At 39.3% G+C, this 20,437-nt stretch overlaps 1 protein-coding gene across 1 annotated transcript in view; it reads right to left on the bottom strand.

The window, feature by feature from the left end:
- Window positions 1-20,437, bottom strand: part of BCHE (butyrylcholinesterase) — a 76,497-nt gene that overhangs the window by 53,026 nt on the left and 3,034 nt on the right. Inside the window, exon 2 of the mRNA XM_077290627.1 lies at window positions 17,851-19,385. Within this exon, the coding sequence (XP_077146742.1) occupies window positions 17,851-19,376 (1,526 nt within the window). The 5' untranslated portion in view covers window positions 19,377-19,385. The remainder of the gene's footprint in view (window positions 1-17,850; window positions 19,386-20,437) is intronic.

Genomic DNA, 20,437 nt, shown 5'->3' with positions numbered 1-20,437 from the left:
ATCCTGGTATATGCTCTCCCATCCTGATATATGCTCCCCCATCCTGATATATGCTTCCCCAGCATGGTATATGCTCCCTCATTCTGGTTTCCCACCTTATTATATGCTTTCCCATCCTGGTCTCCCATCCTATTATATGCTCCCCAATCCTGGTATATGCTCCCCATCCTTTTATATGCTCTCCCATCCTGGTCCCGCACCCTGGTATATGCCCCATCAACCTGGTCTCCCATTCTGTTTTATGTTTCCCCATCCTAGTATATTCTCCCACATCCTATTATAAGCTTCCCTATCCTGGTATATCACCCTCAACCTGGTATATGCTCCCTCACCCTGGTACCCTGTTCTATTATGTGCTACCCCATCCTGGTCCCCATTCTAGTATATGCTCCCCCATCCTGCCTGTGCTGCTGTTGTTCCATGCAATCAAACAAAAAAAAGGAGGTCTCTTTGTAAGTCTATGAATATCTCGCTTGACTTTTCTTCGGCTTACCATCTGCAGACCATTGGCCAAGTGGAACATACAAATCAGATTCTGGTGACTTATCTTCATCATTTCTCCAATGCTCATCAGAACGATTGGTGAGACTTACTTCCATGGGCTGAATTTTCCTATAAAAACCATACCAGTGAAGGTTCTTCCAAGTCTACATTTTTTATCATCTGCGGTCAACATCCTGGTCTTCCTCTACTGGGTCATCCAGTCTCTGCTGTACCAGCGGCTGATCTTCTGTCTATAGAGTTCTCCAGGGTCTGGCAGGAGACCAAGTCCGCTCTTGAATTAGCACGGGATAGGATGAAGAGACATGCGGATAAAAGGCGCCTTGATTCTCCTCTATATCATCCTGGTGATAAAGTGTGGTTATCTTCTAAGTTTGTCCATCTTAAAATTCCTTTGCATAAGCTGGGCCCTTGGTACATTAGGCCTTTCGAGGTTTAGGCCCGCATCAATAATGTCTCTTACAAGCTCAGGTTACCTGCCTCTCTCCGTATTCCCAATTCCTTTCACGAGTCTCTTCTGAAGCCAGTGGTTTTCAATCATTTTCATGCCTCGACTGTTCATTCTCCTCCTGTTTCCGCGGATGATGTTTTTGAGGTTAAGGGCATTCTTGCCATAAAAAAGTTGAGAGGTAGAACTTTGTTTTTGGTCAACTGGAAGGGTTTTGGTCCTGAGAAGAGATCCTGGGAGCCTCAGGAGAACATCAAGGCTCCACGAATTTTAGCTAGATTTCTTTCTTGCTTAAAAAAAGGGGGTATAAAGACGGGGGTACTGTCACATCACCGCCACTGCTGCCACTGCCTCCCAAATCCTCCCATACTTAACTCCCTTTGGCGTCTTGGTGCCCTTCCACAGCTGTCGATCCTCGCCGGCTCTCTGCTTCTCAGCGCTCCCACCCGGCATCTGCCTCCCGTCGAGTGCAAACGCGCACTGAGTTCTGTGCTGCGCGCACACTTCTGGGTTCTCCGGGCTTTCCTCTCACTTGTCCTCTCTATCATCCAGGAGGACTCCTACCCAGAAGTACTGCACGGCGCTGCCCTTATTACTCTGCCTCTTCTGCTTTGCTTTGCCTGTTTCTCATTTGTGTTTACAAGTGATTCTGGCAGCACGCCTGTTCAGCGTCCCCTGTTATCTGACTTTGTTCTTTTGCCTATTCTCTCCTTAGATCCAGCCCTCGTTCTCCATCCTGTCTGTTCTTCAGTGTCCTGCCTGCCCATTGGTGTCCTTTCTCCCTGCCCGTGTTCCTGACTCCTGCCTGTCACTTCTCATCCTCCATCCAGTCTGTATTTCCATCCAGTCTTTGTTCTCCATCCTGTCCGTTCTCCCAGTGTCCTGCCTGCCAGCTCGTGTCGTCCACCCTGCCAGTGTTCCTGTCCCCAGACTGTCATTCTCTTCCTCCGCCCACTCCGTGTTTCCGTGAGTCACCTTCCTGTCGATCCAAGCCTACCAGCTGCCATGGCGATAGTCTTCCACGGGTCTGCCGCTAACGCTCCTTGTGTAGGGGGTGGTCCATCATGTCAGCTCGCCCGTGGGAGGATCGTTGTCACGGTCCAGTGGGTCCACCCTGTTGTGAATTCCGCTCTTGGGCTCCCTCTGGTGGTTGTAAGTGGCACTTTTGTGAGTTCTGCTCTTGGGCTCCCTCCGGTGGATTTAAGTGGAACTGCTGCTTCTTGGATTTAGCAGTCAGCAGCTGCTTCCACTGATCGTCTATTGTGGCTCGGCTATTTATTCTGGCTCTATCCTTCAGCTAGTGCCAGTTGTCAATGGTTCCTGCTTGGATTCACATCTCTCTTGGATTTCCCTGATATTCTGACCAGTTCAGCAAAGATAAGTCCCTGCTTTGCTCTTTTGCTTTCCACTTGTTGTGGACTTAATCGTTCAGCATATTCTATGTTTTTTTTCCTAGTCCAGCTTGTCAGTATGGATTTATTCAGTTAAGCTGGAAGCTCTGGGAAGCAGATTTACCCTCCGCACCTTTAGTCAGGTGTAAAGATTTTTGTAAACTCTGTGGTGGATTTTTCTAGTTTTTAATACTGACCGCACAGCATTCTGTCCTGTTCTATCTATCTAGCTAGATTGGCCTCCTTTGCTACATCCTAGTTTCATTCTGTGTATGTCATTTCCCTCTCCACTCACAGTCAATATTTGTGGGGGGTTGTCTGTCCTTTGGGGATTTTCTTTGAGGCAAGATAGCTTTCCTGTTTCTATCTTTAGGGGTAGTTAGTCCTCCGGCTGTGACGAGGTGTCTAGGGAGTGACAGGAACATCCCACGGCTACTTCTAGTGTTGTGTTAAGCTCAGGAACTGCGGTCAGTACAGGTACCACCTCCTCCAGAGCGCGTCTCATGTTGCTCCTAAACCACCAGTTCATAACACCACCCCTTAGTATCCTCAGTACAGTCCTCACAAGCTGGCTGTGCTTTTCCTTCAGGACACCACCAGCAGCGCTGAAAACAGGTTCTGAGAGAATGCTGGCTGCTGTTCACGATAAAAACCTCTAAGGCGTGTGAGGCGAGATCAGGCCACTCATCCATTTTGGAAGACCAAAATGTAAAAGGGTCCAAACCCTCCCTCATGGTATTCATATTCAGTTCTAGATACTCCTGCACCATCCTCTCCATTTGTTCACACGTAAGACTTGTTGTGGTGGTGCATGAGCTGGTCTAAAAAAAGTGTCAAAGGACTCACAGAAATTACTTCTTCCACTTACACCACTGCTGCTGCTACTGTTAATGCTTTGACGTTGATGAATTGACGTGCCAGAGGTTGGAAGTCTAGAGCTGTGATGTAAACTGTGTGCTTCATTGCTGTCTTGGAGAAAAGCTTTATTAAGTTTGTTTCGATACTCTGGCATTCACAGGTCCCTTTCCAGGGTGGGAAGCATCTGGCAAAATTTGGTTTTATAACGTGGATCTGACAGAGTGGCAACAAAGTAGTCAGCAGTATTCCTAATCATAACTATACTGGGATCATGTTGCAGTACTGAGATAGTGGGAGTCACTCTTTGCACTTTTGGAACGCATGTATCATTAAGGCAGAGGTTAAGGGTGTATGTGGAGGCCAGAGGAGACAGAGGGGGAGGTAAAAGCAGTGGAGAAAGTGTTAAATGTAGTGGTTTGTCCTGCAAGCTTTTGGGATTCCAAGACTTGTGGAGCAGCGTACGCATGCGCCGTTTTGCAGTGTGCAGTGGTGTTCGGCAAACGCAACATGTTGCATTTTTGAGGCATCAAATATTGTGCAATCATGTGCATGTGGATGATTGTGGATGAGTGCATAAAAAACACATTACTGTCTATGGGAATGCATTGGTACGCAAGGACATGAGCACCCATGCGTTCGATACGCATGCGTACTTTAGACTGCGCATGTCCAGAAAATGATGTCACCACCTCCACCATGTGCATAAAAAATGCAAACGCATGCCAAAACGCATTTAAACGCATGCACATGCATCTTTTTTTTGCATCATGCGTAAGATGATGCTGAGGCATAAACATGCGTTTGCATGTGTTTTGGGATGTGTTTGCACATGCAGATGATACGCTGCACACAGAAACGCTAAAGTGAACCTAACCTTACACACTAGATGCTGCAAACTATTTTAAAGTCAGGTCCCCTACGGTATGACACTAGGAACAGAAGAAATTTTTGGTGTCTTCTGGATCAGGCCAGAGTCAGGTCCCCTAATGTATGACATTTAGCAACTGAAAACATTTTTTGGTTATGTGCGTGAGATCTGCAGACAGCTCAATTTCAAACCAACAAAATGACAAAGTGTGATACGGCGGGCTGTCTAACTATTTGCAACTGGAAAATCATAACTTTTTAAGTGTGTAACAGGTCTGTAGACAGTTTCATATCACCACAAAACTTAATGACAAGGTGGGATACAGCAGGCTGTTTCTCATTTAGCTAGTGAAAAAATATTATTTAGAATGCTATACTGGAGCACAATAGAAGCAGTGCACAGCACACTTATAGGACATGTGCCCTGCTGGTTTTGTCTGTGAACCTAAGTAATGGCCCAAAAAATATGCTGGAAGGTAAATTTAACAGCCACACTGGACACTAGCTAAATTCTGGGATACAGCAGGCTGTTTCACATTTAGGTAGTGAAAAAATATTATTTATAATACTATACTCGTGCATGGAGCACAATACAAGCAGTTCACAGCACACTTGCAGGACAAGTGCCCTGCTGGTTTTGTCTGTGGACCTCAGTAATGACCAAAAGAACAAAAAATGCTGGAAGGTAAATTTAACAGCAGCACTGGACACTAGCTACCTACACTATCTGACTGATATACAATCGCCTAGCTAACTAGGTAAAATCTTGCTGCTAACAGCGGCAGCGTCAGGAGCAGCCTATCTGCGCTGTTACAGTGTCAAAATGGCACTAAAACAAGATGTCCGCTCTTTATATGGAGAGGGACAAGTGATTTCAACAGTCAGTGACACGAGCAATGGTGTCAGGACAATGTGGATGTTTCCTGCACTCTGATTGGCTAGCCGCAATGTGCAAAATTAGGGAAAAAAATTTACTGTTTACAAGAACGTCATGCCTCTGAGCTCTGCAACCCCCCCTCTCAACAAACACGTGCCAACGCTTATGATACATCACCATTATCGTTGCTAAATTGCTGAAAATACTTTTTTGGCAACGCAAATATTTTCCCGCACTTTTTACCGAATGGTACCAATTTTTCCTGATTTCATAAAATTTTGCTTGCGTTTCCGATCACGAATCCGAATTTGCCACATTTGTGCCGAATTTATGCTTGGAGATCGTTTTCTGAACAAATTCGCTCATCACTATCTATAAGGATGTAAAAATATTTTCATTTATTAAAATAAGCATAAACTTGCATGACAGGAACTTAATTCTAATACTTCCAGTTTACAAGAAATTAGTGGGTTCTCAACTAGAATGTGCAGCACAGTTCATGGCACCTTTTCATAGAAAGATTCCCTTAGAAAAGATTTCGTAATAAAGACATGATGAAATTAAAATACAGGGTGAGCCATGTATATAGATACACCTAAATAAAATGGGAATGGTTGGTGATATCAACTTCCTGTTTGTTGCACATTAGTATATGGGAGGGGGAAACATTTTCAAGATGGGTGGTGACCATGGCGGCCATTTTAAAGTTGGCCATTTTGGATCCAACTTTATTTTTTCCAATGGGTAGAGGGTCATGTGATGCATCAAACTTATTGAGAATATGACAAGCAAAACAATGGTACACTTGGTTTTAACGTAACTTTTTTCTTTCATGAGTTATTTACAAGTTTCTCTTTGTTTACAGTCATTGACATGTCGCAGAGTTTAACATGTGAAGAGCGTATAGAAATTGTGTTGATGTCTGGAGTGTCTGGAATGCAGTACCTGAGTCATTGCAGCAGATTTCAATGAAAGACACCCTACGCAAGGAAACTGTCACCATTTCCATGTTATTTAGGTGTATCCGTATAAATGGCCCACCCATAAAAGTTTGCATCATCACTGAACATAATGTTCTGTGTAAACTGAGGGTCCTGTTCCAATTTTTGTTTTGCCCATTCTGCAAATTCAGAGTGCTGATCTGGCATCAGTCAAACATCCCTTCAGCGCAAATTAGCTACTCACAAATGGCACCCTTACAAAATCCAGCTGCTGCAGCATCTCAATGAAGATGACCCAGATCGGCGCGCTGAATTTGCAGAATGCGCAAAACAAAAATTGGATCAGGACCCTCAGTTTACACAGAACATTATGTTCATTGATGAGGCAAACTTTTTTGGGTGGGTCATTTATATGGATACACCTAAATAACATGGGAATGGTGACAGTTTTCTTGCATAGAGTGTCTTGCATTGAAATCTGCTGCAATGACCCGGGTACTGTGTTCACCAGACATCAACACAATTTCTACCGCTCCTCGCGTGTTAACCTCCGTAACATGTCAATGGCTGTAAATGAAGAGAAACTTGTAAATAACTCATGAAAAAATAAAGTTACATTAAAACTAAGCACATTATTGTTTTTCTTGTCAAATTCTCCATAAGTTTCATGTGTCACTTGACCCTCTTCCCATTGGAAAAAATAAAGTTGGATCCAAAATGGCCAACTTTAAAATGGCCGCCATGGTCACCACTCAACTTGAAACGTTTTCCCCTCCCATATACTAATGTGCCACAAACAGGAAGTTGATATCACCAACCATTCCCATTTTATTTAGGTGTATCCATATACATGGCCCACCCTGTATAGTAAAAATAACAGCTCTAGTTTAAAGAGTCCCAGTTTACCCAAACAAGAGATTGAAACTACAAATATCTGATATGTATGACCAGCTTTATCCTCAGTACAGCGTTTACTGTGTTAGATTGAATATCGATATGCACCACAGTCAAAAGGAATGGAAAAAGGAAGTTGCTCATTCATTCATGATATATTGATTTACAGGAGTAATAAATTGCAGGGTTCAAAGAAAAGACACCCCAAAATTGGCATTTTATGGGAAATGCTTATGATTAATTTTTACTATACATATTGTACATCTCAGGACAGCTTACTGATGCACTTCACAATGATTTAACCTAATAGTGAGCAAGCGCTGTAAATTTACTATGCTTAGTTCTGGGCTTTAACCCTGTGCCATTGTAATTTTATGTTTGAAATGAATGCACTTGGTCCTGTGCAAGTTTGTGACTCAGCTGGAGACCCAGAGGAGAAGCCAGAAGTGGTTTAATACAGCGTCTGTCTTCTCATTTGTTTAGCTACATAGTCCAGAGAGCACAGCAAACAGAAGCATCAGCAAGTGGGATGATTCTGGGTGAATTGGCAGTTTCAAGATCAGTGGGTTTCTGGCTGGCATAGCAGAGCTGCTGGTTCCTAAATGATCCAAAGCAGTTCTGCCTGTCTATTATGCCATTGTAGAAGTCTGTTTTATCCTGTAACTGGGGCTCCTATAGATTTTTTAGTTACAATGGAAAAAAATAAGATATAAAGAAAAAAATATGTTCCTAAGAGATCTCTTAGGTTTCCCCGGGGAACAAATTATGAGAATATATACATAGATGTATATCTGTATACAGTGGGGAAAATAAATATTTGATATTCTGCTAATTTTGGAAGTTTTCCCACCTACAAAAAATAGAGAGGTCTGTAATTTTTATCATTGGAAAACTTCAACAGTGAGAGTGAGAATCTAAAAATAAAAAACAGAAAAACATTGTATGTTTTTGAAATAATTAAATTGCATTTTATTTCATGGAATAAATATTTGATCACCTAACAACCAGCAAGAATTAACTGCACCTGATTGAGCTTGTTACCTGTATAAACCTGTCAATCAATCACACCTCAACCTCTCCATCACAGCCAAGACTAAAGAGCTGTCTAATGACACCAGGGTCAAAATTGTAGACCTGTACAAGTTTGGGAATATCTACAGGACAATAGGCAAGCAGCTTGGTGAGAAGGCAATAACTGTTGGCACATTTATTAAAAAATAGAAGAGGAAGCACAAGATGACTGACAATCTTCCTTGGTTTTGGGCTCTACGCAAGATCTCGTCATGTGGGGTAAAGATTATTTTGATAAAGGTCAGGAATTAGCCAAGAACTACATGGGAGGACCGGATCAATGACCTACAGAGAGCTTGGACCATAGTCTCAAACATTACAGTTAGTAACACACTGGGCTGTCATTGATTAAAATCCTGCAGGGTACTCAAGGTCCCCCTCCTCACACCAGCACCTGTCCAGGCCCATTTGAAGTTTGCCAATGACCATTTGAATGATCCAGTAGAGGCATGAGCGAAGGTCATGAGGTCAAATGAGACCAAAATAGAACTTTTTGATATTAAACTTGTCGTGTTTGGAGGAAGAAGGATGAGTACAACCCCAAGAACACCATCCCAAGCATGAAGCATGTGAGGGGAAACATCATACTTTGGGGTTGCTTTTCTACAAAGGGGATAGCACGACTGCACCATACCGATAGAAGGCTGTATGGGGTTATATATGGCAAGATTTTGGCCAACAACCATCTTTGTGGCTGGGTCTTCCAGCATGACAAATGCACAGCTAGGGCAACTAAGGAGTGTCTCCGTAAGAAGCATTTCAAGGTTCAAGAGTGGCCTGGTCAGTCTTCAGACCTGAAACCAATAGAAAATTTTTGGAGGGAGCAGAAACTCAATGTTGCAAAGAGACTGCCTCGAAACATAAAAGATCTAGATAAGATCTGTATAGAGGAGTGAGCCAAAATCCCTGCTGCAGTGTGTGCAAACTTGGTCAAGAAGTACAGGAAATGTGTGACCTCTGTAATTGCATCAAATACTTATCTCATGCAATAAAATGCAAGTTCATTATTTTAAAATCATAAAATGTGATTTTCTGGATTTTTTTTAAGATTCTGTCTCTCACAGTTGAAGTGATCCTAGGATAATAATGACAGACCTCTCCATTCTTGGTAGGTGGGAAAACTTACAAAATGGGCAGTGTATCAAATGCTTAATGTTCTCACTGTACATTTTCCTTGCCTTATTGAAATGATCTACCGGACTGCTTTACTTTCCAAATAAATACAATATATGTTCTGTTCCTTTGGATCTCCTTATACTGTAATTTGCAACAATGTTATTTATTAGCCTTTAGTAAAGTAGTGATCATTTTGAAAATACTATTAACTTGTGTATTATTAATACTTAATTCATATTTATTTCACTTTAGTTATCAGTCTTTGCAGTTTTATTAGAAATGCACAGAAGCATCTCTGTCTTTCATTAGCAGCCGTGATCGTATTTTGTTACTATGTGACTAAGGGAGAAAAAGTCAACTCAAGATACTTTATAGCACGGCTAAAGTTTCCAGCCTACTGTCATCATGCTGGATTCTGGATCTGCTTTCCTTTAGTTGATTAGTGTCTTGGCAACATATGATAAAAGAAAACACAACATTTTTTAAGCAGTAGGAAGGGTGTGAGTTACTTTGTGGTTTGTCAGACATAAACCCTTTTGAGTTGCAGCCATGCTTCTTTTTATGAACTTCTTCATTAATTTCAGAAAGACGCTTTGTTCCACTCCTTATTAAGCAAGATTGATGCTGCAGTCAGCTGAGGTAATATATAAATAGATCACTAACAGCATAAAAATATGAATATATTTTGCTTTTAAAAGCTGCTATGCTGTAAAATGTCATTTAAAAATAGGAAACATTTTTTTCATACAGGTTGACTTTTCTTCTAGTAAAATATTTATTGAAAGTAATCTATATTTGAATGATCCCATGTTTCACTTCATCTATTGAAATTAGAATCTTTTTTTAAATGTGGTATTGTAGTGCCATTGCAGTATATTATTCATGATACGAAAGATAGTATTTTATTTATTACTTAGTTGGGTTGAAAAAAACACATGTCAAGATCAACCGAGGGATGGCAGAGGATAATAGGAAGGGAAATATATAAAATCACAAAGCTTGGACCCAATTTGTCCTAAAATAGTATGTTTTTCCCACACAATGCTGAGCGTCAATTGGCTTGATCAAAATCGAGAACAAGAATTTTATGCATTTAAATAAATATTTCCATTAATGTTGTCTGAAATATTTTTACATATGTATTGAAATGTTTTTCAGAAGTATTTTATTGGTAACAATATATCCCCATTGTTTAATGTACATATCTAGTAAATGGTAAATTAATTCCTTAATGGCTTTATCTGTCATGAAACACGTGCACGTGTGTGATGCTTACCCCAGATCTACAAATGGCAGATTAAGTCCTGCTTTCAGATTTGCTTTAATTATAATAACTAGTGATGAGCGAATATACTCATTACTCGAGATTTCTCGAGCACGCTCGGGGGTCCTCCGAGTATTTTTTAGTGCTCGGAGTTTTAGTTTTTAGCGACGCAGCTGAATGATTTACATCTGTTAGCCAGCATAAGTACATGTGGGGATTCCCTAGCAACCAGGCAACCCCCACATGTACTTATGCTGGCTAACAGATGTAAATCATTCAGCTGCAGCAAGAAAAACTAAATCTCCGAGGACTAAAATATACTCGAAGGACACCCAAGCTTGCTTGAGAAATCTCGAGCAACGAGTATATTCGCTCATCACTAATAATAACCATTTAGATGCCGATACTATAGCAACTGGGAAAACATGGTGATAGGTCACAGTGAAGATAGTGGTCCCATTGCTACCCTCTTGGTGCTCTTATGGGCTTCATAGGTTATCATTATTTTTTACTTTTTGAGGAAATTGAAAGGTTTAGCAGAACAAATTACAAGAAAATAAGTTATCACAGGTTCACAACTTTTAAGGCAACAATACATGTGTGGTAGATGATTAAAAAATTAAATATACATTAAAAAAAGCATCACAGTTTAAATCACTTCCCTGTTTCAATCCAAAAATAAATAAAAATGCTTATTTGTAATCACTGCAAGTAAAAAAGGCCCCATCGAAATAGAAAATGAATTATGCTGTAAACACCACTAAGAAAAACAGTATACACACGAGAATTGCTGTTTTTCTAATACTTCACTTCCCCAAACATACGTAATGAGACAAGCACAAATCGTTATATGTACCTGGAGATGGTACCCGTTAAAAGTACAGTTTACCTTACCAATAGAAGCACCTTTACAGCTATTTTATCTTCATTGAAACAAAATAAAAAAAGTTATTTGATTTCTGAAAATGGTGACAAAAATTCTATAATTCCTTCTAAAAAATGTTTTAGATTTTACATCTTACTTTTATTATACTTTGGGGTATGGAAATATCCTGGAGAATAATAAGGAACATTAAATTTGCAGAGAATAACTTCTCTGCTAATAACATTTCCCAATAAAATTGTCATGAATGGGCAAATTCAAATTTTGTCTGATCCGCTCATCTCCATCCTATTTTTGCAAACTTATGTACAATATTCTTTCTTAGACTTTGTTCATACAAAATCAGTGACTTAGATTTTACATTGGAAAAAAGCATCTAAAGTACATGCTATGTATATCCATTGGATTTTATTATCCAGACTGAGATTAAAAATTTTGAGAAAAAGATATATCTGGACAATAATCATAGCAAAAATGAGAGGACTCCTACTAATATAGTACCTAAAACAAATATGAAATCACAACCTCCAAATAATAAAATAAGACATTTTATTGAAAACAAAATAAGCATTGAAAAAATTGTAACAAGAAAATCTAGAGTAAATGTATATGTATTATAACTAGTGTTGAGCGATACCGTCCGATACTTGAAAGTATCGGTATCGGAAAGTATCGGCCGATACCAGCAAAGTATCGGATCCAATCCGATACCGATACCCGATACCAATACAAGTCAATGGGACTCAAGTATCGGACGGTATCCCTGATGGTTCCCAGGGTCTGAAGGAGAGGAAACTCTCCTTCAGGCCCTGGGATCCATATTAATGTGTAAAAGAAAGAATTAAAATAAAAAATATTGCTATACTCACCTCTCCGACGCAGCCTGGACCTCACCGAGGGAACCGGCAGCGTTCTTTGCTTAAAATTCGCGCATTTACTTCCTTACGTGAAGTCCCGGCTTGTGATTGGTCGCGTGCCGCCCATGTGGCCGCGACGCGACCAATCACAGCAAGCCATGACGTAATTTCAGGTCCTTCAGGATTTTAAAATTACGTTCTGGCTTGTGATTGGTCGCGTCGCGGCCACATGGGCGACGTGACCAATCACAAGCCGGGACTTCACGTAAGGAGGTAAACGCGCGAATTTTAAGCAAAGAATGCTGCCGGTTCCCTCGGTGAGGTCTAGGCTGCGTCGGAGAGGTGAGTATAGCAATATTTTTTATTTTAATTCTCTCTTTTACACATTATTACATTAATGTTGTTTCGATACCGATACCCGATACCACAAAAGTATCGGATCTCGGTATCGGAATTCCGATACCCGCAAGTATCGGCCGATACCCGATACTTGCGGTATCGGAATGCTCAACACTAATTATAACTGGTAGTAAGCGAGGTTCACAGTGAAGGGTCAAAAAGGAGGAATACACCTATTGCAGGCAAAAGAATGTATAAATAGGTAGTAAGAGGAAAACACTAGCATAGTATGATGTGAAGGGAATCTAGATGCAAATACAGCTCTGGCAAAATTTAAGAGACCACCACATCAAAACCCTGTCATGGGCAGCCCAATCTCCAGACCTGAACCTCATTGTAAACCTGTGGAATGTAATCAAGAGGATGATGGATAGTCACAAGCCATCAAACAAGGAAGAACTGCTTACATTTTTGTGCCAGGTCCAGTGTGAAACACTGGTGGAAAGCATGCCAAGACGCATGAAAGCTGTGATTAAAAATCATGGTTATTCCACAAAATACTGATTTCTGAACTCTTCCTGAAATAAAAGATTGGTATTGTTGTTTCTAAAAGATTATGAATGTGTTTTATTTGCATTATTTGAGGTCTGAAAGCACTGTTTTTTTTATTTTGACCATTTTTCTATGTCAGAAAAAAAATACAAAATGTATTGCTTGTAAATTTGGAGACATGTTGTCAGAAGTTTATAGAGTAAAAGAACAGTTTACATTTTACTCAAAAATATACCTATAAAGAGAAAAATCAGACAAACTGAACATTTTGCAGTGGTCTCTTAATTTTTGCCAGAGCTCTATATATCAATTAACTTCAAAAGTATAAGAGAAATAAGTATCCCTGAACAGTCCAAGATAAAGGAAATCACAAAAATGAATCACCATATATAATATAGTATATAAGTGAAACACATGTGCGTTAAGCACCCACCATATACATGATACATAACTGCACTAGTATTAAATAGCCAGAAATTCCCTACCCATACTAATGGTGTATGCATCGCAACCCAAACGTGTGTCTCACTTAGGCTTCAACTAAATTTATATTAGATGTTCTAGTAGAAATTTTTGCAATTTTTATTTTGTTTTCAATAAAATTTCTATTATTTTTTTGGAAGTTGTGATTTCATATTTTTGTATGTTATGTAAGTCTAAAAAGATGTCCTTAAGCCCTCTTTTAGACTATGTATGTGAAAAAAAAAGCCAAGGAATACCCTAAAAGATTACAATATTACATATAATGATATCTAGCATAGCAAAAAGTATGGGAAGTATTTCCGTTATGACTTTGTGGTTGATTAATGCAACTGCAGCTTTATGCTTTACAGTGAAGGCTTTCCTGTAATGAATGCTTCAGAAGCTTTTGCAGGGTGTACATCAGATGCCATATTTGATTTGTTCTTATCCTTGAAGGTCTCTTATCAAGTATACAAAAACAGGCAGGAAGGATTTTTCCATATTTTAGCGTCCATATAACTTGTGCAATACTTAGATCTTTTCTTTAGTCCTTTGGATGCATGCATACTGTAGATGAACAGTATTTATAGCTGACTAGATGGTGGCCCAATTCTAACGCATCGGGTATTCTAGAATATATATGTAGTTTATTTATGAAGATTTTAGAATAATACAATGAATACACAGAATTCGGCTGGCCGGGTGAGACCAATTAGCGAGGCGTGGTTATAATCCCGCGCCAATTTGCGGCCGGAGTGCCCCTGTCGCTGATTGTTCATGGCCGGCCACGTAGTATATTGCACAGCCACGTAGTATATTGCACAGCCCACGTAGTATATTGCACAGCCCACATAGTATATTGCACAGTCCACGTAGTATATTACATAGCCCATGTAGTATATAGCACAGCTAGATAGTATATTGCACAGCTGACGCAGTATATAGCACAGCCCATGCAGTACATTATAGCCACGTAATATATTACACAGCCCACGTAGTATATTGCACAGTCGACGTAGTATATAGCACAGCGACGTAGTATATAACACAGCCCATGCAGTATATAACACAGCCCACGTAGTCCCACGTAGTACATAGCACAGTAAAGAAGTATATTGCACAGCCAAGAAGTATATAGCACTGCCATGTAGTATATTGCACAGTCCACATAGTATATAGCACAGCCCATGTAGTATATAGCACAGCCACCTAGTATATTGCACAGCCACGAAGTATATAACACAGCCACGAAGTATATAGCATAGCCCATGTAGTATATAGCCCAGCCAAGTAGTATATTGCACAGCCACGAAGTATATAGCACAGCTACGTAGTACATTGCACAGTCCACGTAGTATATAGCACAGCCCATGTAGTATATAGCACAGCCACGTAGTATATTGCACAGCCGATGCAGTACATTGCAGTGTTGATGCAGTATATAACACAGCCCACGCAGTATATAGCACAGCCCACACAATATATTACACAGACATGTAGTATATTACACAGCCCACGTATTATACAGCAGTGTGGGCACCATATCCCTGTAAAAAAAAAAAAGAATTACAATAAAACATAGATATATACTCACCCTCCGTTGGCCCCTGGATCCAACCCAGGCCTTTCTCGCTCCTCGGTCATTGCCGCAATGCATTCTGGGGCCCAGAGCAGTGCACGAGGAGCGGGAAAGGCCTGGGCTGGATCCGGGGGCAGTCAGAGGGTGAGTATATAATGATTTTTTTTATTATTTTTTACATTATATGTTTTTACTATTGATGCTGCGTAGGCTATAAAACCAATATCCAATATTTAATGAATGGTCGGCATTAACCTCTTAAAACTTTTGACTCACGTGTTTGTGGATAGATAACAATAACACTTATACACTTACTATATAGTATTCATTCTTGGATTATATTTAGTAAAGCTGCCCAATTATGAAACAGAATTCAGTATTTTAGAACTAATAAATACAGATGAGCAGATCTTTTGAAATTTATATTTGTCTGCTTAGACAAATTTTTCCAAAAAATTAGATTTGCGGTCAATAATTTTTTTTTATTTCAATACTAGAAAGTTTGTAATTGCTCATAAAATACACTTGGAGGAAAGGAGATAGAAAGAGAGAGAACCTGCTGACCATAAGAGCTTACACGCTATAGGACAGAGATACAGAGAGAGGACCCTGCTGTCCTTAAAAGCTTACACACTGCAGATGTAAAAGAGAGGGTGAACCCCACTGATCATAAGAGCTACCACACTACAGAAGAAAGCAAGAACCTCGCTGACCATGCTCTCCACAAGAGAAAAAGAGAACCCCACTGATCATAAGAACTTACGCTCTACAGAAGGGAAAAATCAATTTCTCTGGTGATCACAGGAGCCTACACTTTACAATTAGAGAGAAAGGATTATGCTATCAGAGCTTACACTCTGCAAGAGAGAGAAGACCCCAGTGATCATAAGAGCTTATACTCTACAGGAGAGAGAGATAGGGGCCATGCTGACCAAAAAATTGTACACTCTACAAGAGTGTCAGTGTTATGCAGTGACTCTGGAGATAGAAAGCGTCCTTGGTATATAAGCTATGCTACGTTTAGAACCGCTGACCTGTGATGGCCCAGGTACTGACCACCATTGTACAAGGTATGATAATCCTCTAGATGTCACAGCTGTAAGGCAATATGGGGACGCCTCTATGGCCACACAAAAAAATATGAGCCTGCTTTATGATGCTTCAGCTGTGAGGGGAATAGTGACTGGCAAGATTTATTTGTTTGAATGCAAATAGAATCTCAAAATGTTCAAATTCACATGAAACTGTGAATTTCAGAAAACTAGACTTGAACGTCATCCTTTGTGGATCAATCTGCTAATCATTACTAATAAACCTGCAATATTATCATATCTACGTTTTCACAAACAAAGCTAAAGTAAACTAAATTTAGGGACATAGATCTACTATAATTTTGCAATGATTCTGTTATTATTATTTACATGGAGGGTATTACAGCTGTATGCCATATAGAAGAATTCACACAAACCAAATTGCAAACTCTTTGGATTTAGAAATATCCAAAATGTTTTTAAAATTCATCAAGGATTAAATTATCCTCAAATAAATTAGCTTATCTGTAGTCTTTTAACTTCAATGCCCTACATGTCCTTACACTAGCTAGTGTAAAAACTATACATAAAGTATGTCCTGCCAGTAGCTAGGCTAGCTTTAGGAATAGTGTGCTGGGTCCTGAAGGACCTGATATGGCAGAGAAAATCTGTGAGACCTCTGGATTATAGGGACCAGTTGCAATTGTAAAGCTGTGTGCACATGTTGAATTTGTTTCATGTTTTTTCTTGTTTTTCCTCTTTAAAAATGTGATAAAAATGCATAAAAGACGCATACATATGCATCCTATCACTTAGAATGCATTCTACAATTTTTGTGCACATGATGCGTTTTTTTCCGCAAAAAAAATGCATCTCGGTAAAAAACGCAGCATGTTCATTAATTTTGCATTTTTTTCGCGTTTTTCCTGCTATATAACGCATTGGGAAAGCTCCGGAAAAAAACGTGAAAAAACGCGGTAAACCGTGGAAAAAACACGAAGAAAACACATGCGGATTTCTTGCAGAAAATGTCCGGTTTTCTTCAGGAATTTTCTGCAAGAAATTCTTACGTGTGCACATACCCTAACTCCTGTGACTTGTAAAGCTTTGTTACTGGTTGTAAAAATTGTTACTGCTATTAATGTATTTTTTGTAAAAAGCTTTGGTCATGATGCAGAGTCACAGAACAATAATACATTTTTTATGTTGACAAAAGTCAGGAGCACGTTTGAAATACTAAACATTAATAGGTAGATGATAGATAGATAGATAGATAGATAGATAGATAGATAGATAGATAGATAGATACGACAGATGAATAGGTTATGTACAATACATTTTCCCATTTTACTTCAGCATATACAACATTGTGTGTTAATACACATTTGATGAAAGCAAGATAGAACATTTTCCAAACATCACAAATACATATACTAAACAAATATGCAAAATATAAAGACTCATATATTACATACAAAAAACCTAGATCTTGTAGGCTGAGCATAATGTCATGGCAACAGCATGCATGTTTTGTTTTTTTTTAATTTAGAACAGCTGAAGCGTTCACCCTATTAGTAAGCATATGAGGCAGAGTTAACACGTTACAATTGCTGGCATGTTTTTTAAGTGATTTTTCAGAATCACAGATTAATTTTTGAAAGTCTGCCGAAATTATGCTGCGATTTGCAATGTGTTAAGCATTAGAGATAAACTGACAAAATCTATAAAAACTGCCTATTAAGATCATGCTTTCCTGCCAAGTACATTGCAAACTTCCACAGAATACTTAGAAAAAATAAGAGTAGTAATTCTATTCCCGTTGTTAATAGCAATCATTTTAGACTTTTCAAATTCAGTTAGCAAATTATTACAGCAAGATTAAAATATTTTAATTTTCTTGGGAAGAAGATCAAACTTACCCAGTTTTGGCAAAATTGGCCCAAAATCTCATTACATTTCTGCTCAGTGTTTCTTCCTCTTTTGTATAATTGAGTCTCCTGTACATTGGAACTCCAAAAACAAATTCAATTTCATAGCCATGTACAACTCCCATCCAGCCTGCCCATGCTAGCTTTGATGATCTATGGTTGAAGAAGTATAGATAGGCTTTGTTTCCAAGTTCTGAATTTCTCTTTGTGAATTCCAGCAAAGGACATATAAAATTGTAATCTCCAACAATATCATCCATCGCATCACGATTAAGAACTGGATTCTGTTCATCTTCCCAGTTTGTGTAGTGAAAAATTATAGAGTCAACTGCAAGCTCAGTGACTTTGGGAAATGCTAGTTTTACACTTTCTTGAAACTGAGTTCGGTTTATAAAACTGTCATGATCTTTGCTAAACCCTGGTAACAGATAAACTAAGAAATATGACCCTTCATCTTTATTAACTCCTGTTAGTATCTGTGTATTTTTTTTTAGTTGACCAAGTTGCAGAAGATTTTTTGGTAAATCAATGAGAAAATCTCCATCAACTGTTGGCGCAAAATTAATTTCTAATAATGATCTACGTGGTAGAATAGAAAGTGATTTTTCAATGACTTCCTGTGGATTTTTACTCCGAATACAACCAATTATTTCTGTCTCATTTCTGAAAGAGCAACTCAACATGTTTGCCAATGTTAAAGCTCGATTATGAGCTTCTGTGCTGTCTATAGCAGCCCAAGGAGCATTTGCTGTTCCACTTTGCATAATGGCCCTTGTAAAATATGGATGACTATTAGGAGAAAGAACATGATAACTGACCGATGCTCCTCCTGCACTTTCTCCAAAAATAGTTATGCTTTTTGGATTACCACCAAATGCTGCAATATTATCATGAACCCACTGTAATGCCAACCTCTGATCAAACAGTCCAGCATTTCCTGGTGCTTCAGAGTTACCTGGAAAAGCCAAAAAGCCGAAAACCCCCACTCTGTAATTCAGTGACACAACAATAACACGTTCATTCCGAGCTAAAAACTTGCCATCATAAATATCTAAGGAAGATGTTCCAGTCTCGAAACCACCACCATATATCCAAACCATAACACTTGCATTCCTTGGCTTTGGGCTTGGTATCCATATATTAAGATAAAGACAGTCTTCACTTAGTTGCGTATTAGGATTCCACATTTCAGCCCCAGAAAATCCAGGGAATGTTTGATCAACATACTGATAGCAGGAATTGCCATATGTTGAAGCATTCCACACTTCTGACCAAGGTTTGGTAGGTTCAGGTTTTTTAAATCTCAAAGCTCCAATTGGTGGTTCTGCATAAGGTATCCCAAGAAATGCTGTAATTGTCTTTGAAAACACTGATATTTGCAGTCCTTTCACTTTTCCAGATTTGGTTAGAACTACATCATTATCATCAAGATCACTGCCGATAGTTGAGGAAAATACACAAATAACTGTGAAGCAGATTGCAGAGATGTTCTTTCTTTGCGTCGGCTTGTACCACATAACTGATAACTGAAATGGATATAATAATTTGTTATATTAAATGTTTATAGCAACAAGAAAGCAAAAATAATAGAAATAGGAAATATTCTTGCCATGTAACCAGTTATTATAAAGAAAGAGTAGTAAGAAAGATCTAAGTTAACTACCTATAAAACCAAGCAAGGAAGGTTTGTTGGATTTGTAGAACACTGATTGTTAACACCCTTGTCATAGTGGCCAGATTCGGCTTTAAAGTGAACCTCTCAGCTGATACATGCTGCTCAATCGATTGGCAGCATGTATCAGGCTTTGGCTGTATTACCTCAGCCATGTATGTTCGACTCTGAAATGCTGCGACGCACCAGAGGAAAACATACTGTACTTTAAAAGCCTCCGTTGACCAAGACTATGTTATAGACTAATTAAACAGGCAGGTCCCTGGAGGTTTCTACCCACCCGCTGCCCTGGAGTGAAAGGTCTCTGCCTATATATCAACATAGACAGAGACCTGTCAATCCGGGGCAGTGGCCAGACCCTGGGGACAAGCTCTATAGTCTATAGCCATAATGATTGGTCAACCATAAAGATTGATATCAACATACTTGAAAACCCCTGTAAACCCTATTTATGTTGCTTCACAGCAGTGTATTGTCTTGGGCTGCTATGAATATGGGCAGTTGATATGTTGTACTCTTTGATAGATGATTCAACTCACATCTGAACTGTGTTCGCAGTGCACATCTGTCTGCCCATCTTAACAAATAGCTTATCATTTAGTGCTGTCAGTTGATTAGTTTAAATGGACCTTCAGTGGCTAAGCCTCAGGTAACACGGGTGAAAGGAGGATCCATCTATGCCTTGTTCTAATTAAAAACAGTATTGAATGAATCGAGTGCAGCACCAATAAAGGTAGCAGTGTCACACCTCCGACAATCTATATCTTAGATTACTAATGTTTGATTGCAGAAAAGATCACTTTTGCCTACAAAAATTGTTTTTTTTGAACCATAATATAATCAGGTTTGAGATTAAGTATTCCTGTAACTAATTATTGGATGCTCTTCTGATGGTGAATTGCATAA

The sequence above is a fragment of the Ranitomeya variabilis genome, chromosome 2, assembly GCF_051348905.1.
Source record: "Ranitomeya variabilis isolate aRanVar5 chromosome 2, aRanVar5.hap1, whole genome shotgun sequence".
In the NCBI taxonomy this organism is placed as follows: Eukaryota; Metazoa; Chordata; class Amphibia; order Anura; family Dendrobatidae; genus Ranitomeya; species Ranitomeya variabilis.
Note: the sequence above shows the minus strand (reverse complement) of the source record. Positions and strands in the feature narration are given on the sequence as shown.